The 4,940-nt window shown below is 22.2% G+C and overlaps 1 protein-coding gene across 4 annotated transcripts; it reads right to left on the minus strand.

Moving 5' to 3' along the window:
- Positions 1-2,625, minus strand: LOC112765585 (AP-1 complex subunit sigma-2). Of its 4 annotated transcripts, none has more exons than XM_025811480.3 (7): positions 2,487-2,625; positions 2,282-2,368; positions 1,900-1,991; positions 1,715-1,793; positions 1,216-1,251; positions 722-808; positions 1-260 (listed from the first exon to the last, which is right to left on the minus strand). In XM_025811480.3, the coding sequence occupies exons 1-7, from the start codon at positions 2,487-2,489 to the stop codon at positions 189-191; spliced, it is 456 nt and encodes a 151-aa protein (XP_025667265.1). In that variant the 5' UTR covers positions 2,490-2,625; the 3' UTR covers positions 1-188. The 4 variants fall into 4 exon arrangements, with proteins under 4 accessions (XP_025667265.1, XP_025667264.1, XP_072078318.1 ...); XM_025811479.2 differs by having other exon boundaries at positions 1,715-1,823; XM_072222217.1 differs by lacking the exon at positions 1,216-1,251.
- Between the last annotated feature and the right edge of the window lie 2,315 nt (positions 2,626-4,940).

A 4,940-nucleotide genomic window follows, 5' to 3' on the forward strand; every position in this document is an offset into this window, starting at 1 on the left:
TGTCTTCAATGATATGAACAATAAGTCATATTTCAGTATTTGGAGTACATGAAATTAACCAAGGATACATGGCTTTGTCAAAAAATCTTTAAAGCAATAAGAGAGAAAAGTATCACTTGATTGAAATTTTATTTGCAGTATATAAGCTAATTATTGTAACATGATATAATTCACTATGAATCTCTCTCTCACTTGGTGGCTTGAGCAATTATGCTACTCAATGAACTAGCCTCCTCTTTAGCTGCTTCTAATAATTCCTCCTGCAAAAATCATATAAGATCAGTATTTTATTAGTATTTCCATTCATATTATTATATTTAAATAAATAAAGGTTTAATTATTCTATTGGTTTCTATAATTTTACCGAATTTTCAATTAGGTCTTTATACTTTTTTTCTTTTTAATTGAATTCTTACACTACTTTTAATTTTATAATTAGGTCATTTTCATATCAAAAATGTTAAAATTAACAAAATATTTCTCCTAAAATACATGCGGTCAAAGAGCTAATTAGGTTTTTAATTATGAATACCTTCAATTTGCGAAAAAATATTCAGTTAACTCTAACATTTTTTACACTATGAAAGACCTAATTATAGAATTAAAGCAGTGCAAAGACCTAATTGAAAAAAAAAATTATATAGGAATCTAATTAAAAATTTGATAAAACTTTGGAGACCAATAAAATAATTAAATCATAAATAAATAAATAAATAAATACCTGTGCAGCTATGAGTCTGAGTGTAGTTCTCTTGCTAGTTTCTTGCATCTCTCCAGCAAGCAAAATTTCATCCAAAATAAAATATGCCTGCTTAAGATCAACCTTACACAGATTAGCCTTTTAATTAATTATTATTGAAGCTTAATTAGTTCAATATGGTCACAATAGATTATTTGATTCGTTTTCTTTGAAATTTCTTTAGTAATCAATGACAGAAATACATAAATACTAAGAGATATAAAGGTATACCATCGAGAAGAAACATACAAAAACAAACAAAATGTCTTTATTTTAAAATAAAACTATTTGTCTAATAATTTTTATCTTATTTCTATTTATTTTTTTTTTGTTCTTAAAACACTTATTAAACAAAACCTATAAAATACTTAAATGTAATTTGACCATTTACATGATTATATGAAAATGTGTATTTCACATTCTAGTTTAGTAAAGAAAACTAGAGATAATAATGTTTATGAGAAACAATTAATTACCTTATGGAAGTTAAAGATCAAATCCAATTCACAAACCTGATAAAAAAGAAGAAAAAAAAAAAAAAAAACTATCAGAGGAACTAATTATTCAAGTTCTGAAACATGCATTGGCAATATATAATTAGTTTAATTATTTTTTTGATTTTTATAATTTTATTACATTTGTAATTAGGTCTTTATATTTTTTTTAAGTGGAATTTCTATATATACTATTTTTAATTTTATAATTAGATCTTTTTTAATATAAAAAATATTAGAGTTAACTGAATATTTTTTTTATAAATTAAAAATATTCATAATTAGATATAATATTATGTTAATTTTAACCATTTTGATATAAAAATTATCTAATTATAAAATTAAAAATAGTTTAAAGAATCAACTGAAAAAAAAATATAAAAACCTAATTAAAAATTTAGTAAAATTATAAAAATCAAGAGAATAATTAAACCTGTATAATTTGTTAAGAAAGTTGAGAATTGAAGAACTTGAAACTCACACTGCCAAAATAGCGATCCAATGTCTCAACATAATGATGAATAATGGAGAGTGTCTCCAATTCATTGTCATCTTGATCACTGCATATGCAAAAGTAAAGGCTAGCATATCTGGAAACAATATTAAAAAAAAAAATCTCAAAATTAGAAATAAATTTTCGTGTTATTTGAATATTCTTAGTCACACCTTTTATAAACAACTTTAAATCCCCTCCATTCTACGAAATTGCACAGTTTCGGACCTCGTGAGAGAATCTCACTGCTTAACTCTCGAATTACCTTCAGAAAAAAAAAAGAAACAAACACTTTTAAGAATTTAAATTTGTAATTGAGAACAGAAATTTTAACATTCAATGTAAAACTTATATGTCACAATTTTAATTTTTTACAATCACAATTACGATCTCTTACCACAATTTAAACCCTAATTCCCAAATGATGATACAGCTCAAGATCAAATAACTTGAATAAACAAACAAAAAAATGTGATCCTCTTCTATAAAATATATAATATATGATAATAATGAATTAAAATGTAAAATTTTGTATGCAATCATGTAGACAAATACCTTGGATCTTTCTTTTTGAGAGTATGGAGAATACCATTTTGTAAGCCTTACTTTTCCTTGTCTACTTATGAGAAGCACAAAGTGAATCTGAAAAAAAAAAAATTAAAAAATAAAGGTAAGAGTGGTAAAAGAAATCAAACCCTTGTTATGAGAAATGGATATTAAGATTATTTTAAAAATATAATAAAAATTGAAAAACATGTACCATGACGTTTTATTGTTTGATTTGGTTTTAGTTATGGTGAAAGGGATCGTGGTGTTGTTTCTTCAGATCTATGAGACCTGAAACTTTTGGAGTTTTGGTTAATTTCAATGGTCAAACAAAAACTTCAGTTTCATTGAATTTCGCACAAACACAACCATTTATGTGACTATTCTAACTTAAAAAAAAAAAAAATAGCCACCGTAATTTATCATATAAAATAAAGTAACAATTAACTAAATAATATAAGAAGATTTTCAAATGTACCATTGTACCAGTGTATCAGTGATTTTTAATCGTTAATCTTAATTATATATATTATATATATTTTTTATAATTAAGATCAACGGTTAAAAATTACTGAAACACCGGTATAACGATATACTTGAAAATTTTTCAATAATATAACGAAAAACAGGGTAAATAACATATATAAATTATATGGAGGGAAAAATCTCCCTTGTCCCATGTCTTAATTAATAGATTGTGGCAGGATGATTAAGACAACAATAATGTGGCAGATTTTCGTATTATCTAATCGTTTATTTTGTCCTTTTTTTATTTTATATAGATCTTACTTCATTGCTATTATTTGCACTCTAATTTGTCTCTTACTTATATTTTTTTAAATTAATTTTTTATATATATATACCCACTTTGATCTTAATTTTATTCTATTTAAAACAAAAATCGATTGAATAGAGACAGGTCGAGTATCTGCAAGTATAAATTGTATTACTATTTTTAAAGAGAATGGATTTTATAATTTTTACTCTCCTACTAAATCGTTACACTCTATTAATTTTTTGAAAAACTAATTTTTAGATAAATTTCTGTAGACAGAGACGAACTTAAGGGGGTAAATAGTGGCCTTGGATCCTCCAAACAAATTTTAAAAGCTCATATACTATTATAATAAATGTATTGTATAAAGTAAAATTTAATAGTATAGTGATAGTAAAAAGAGTTACTATTCTTTATATATTAGAACTTAAATTTCTCTACATATATTTATATTATTTGTATTTTTTATTTAATTTAGAGTTTTTTTTTATATTTTTTTAAGATTAATTTTAACATTTATAATCATATAAAAATTACTTTAATATTATTTAGGATAATATTATATTTTTCCAATTTTATTTAGTTGTTTTTTTTTATTGTTTTTTTAATTAATTTTTATCTCTATTATTATATAAAAATACTTTAATATATTTTAAATTCACATAATAAATTTATTAGTGCAATTAACTTACATTATTTTATGTTATATTTTTTAATGATATAAAAAATAAAAATATATCTTACTGTCACATAAATACTTAATAAAGTAAATTAATTAACAAAATATTTAAAAATATATAATTTTATATTTTATTAGATGTAAAACTATAAAAAAATTATAAAAACTGAGATAATTCTTTTATTTAACAAGTATTTATTAATTTTTTTAATAAAAAAATTAATTATAATTATATCTATTATTAAATATATAATATTATATTTAATTATACAAAATTTTAATTTTCGACCCCTCCGTTCTTAGATTTTTGGATCCGTCCCTATCTGTAGAGTATATGAATTTATATATATATGGGTCTAAAATCTAAATCCCACTGTTCTATAGCAACACTTATTGAGCAATTTAATCTACTAAATACACCACAGGTATAACAGTTTATTTAATCATTTATATAAATAAAAGAGGTCTAATATGTAATAACAATATTTTGCCTTCCAAACAATTTATATACGTCATCTATCCTACAAAATATAAAATATTGTGAATAAATTATCATATATATTAATCAAAATAATAAAATGTTTTAATCTTTTAATTAGTGCCTTAAATTTCCTAATTGTACCCTACATCAATAATTCAATGGGAAGCAAAAACTTGTTATAATTTTCAAGATCATGATATTTCTATACATATAATCGGTTCTATATATATATAAGTGTAATGTTACAGATGTTATTAAAATAAAAAGACAACACTTGCCATGGAACCACAATTATACAATGTTGCTTATTATTATATGATGCATCAAACATAGGCTTGTTTAAGTGAGCTTTTAAGAAAAAATCTTTTTTCGAGTTATCTTTTTTTAAAAGATTTTATAGAGAAGTAAAAATAATTTTATATTTAGATATCTCATATAAAAAGGTCTTTTTATCAATCAATTATGTTTGGGTATAACAATATAAAAGTATTTTTTTGTTTATTTATTACATGAAAAACATCTTTTTTTTAAAAAAAAAAATCTTTTAAAAAAAGATGTAAATTACAGCTTCTCAAAAAAGATTTTTTTTTTTTAGTTTACTAGTGCTTTTATTTTTACTACTAGAAATTTACCAAACACGTTAAAAAATAAAAAAAGATCTTTTTTCATTGAAAAAAGATCTTTTTTTTTAACAAAATAATGGCGCCCAAACATGCAATAGTCTTAATTTAAA

Source organism: Arachis hypogaea, chromosome 17 (assembly GCF_003086295.3).
Source record: "Arachis hypogaea cultivar Tifrunner chromosome 17, arahy.Tifrunner.gnm2.J5K5, whole genome shotgun sequence".
NCBI lineage: Eukaryota > Viridiplantae > Streptophyta > Magnoliopsida > Fabales > Fabaceae > Arachis > Arachis hypogaea.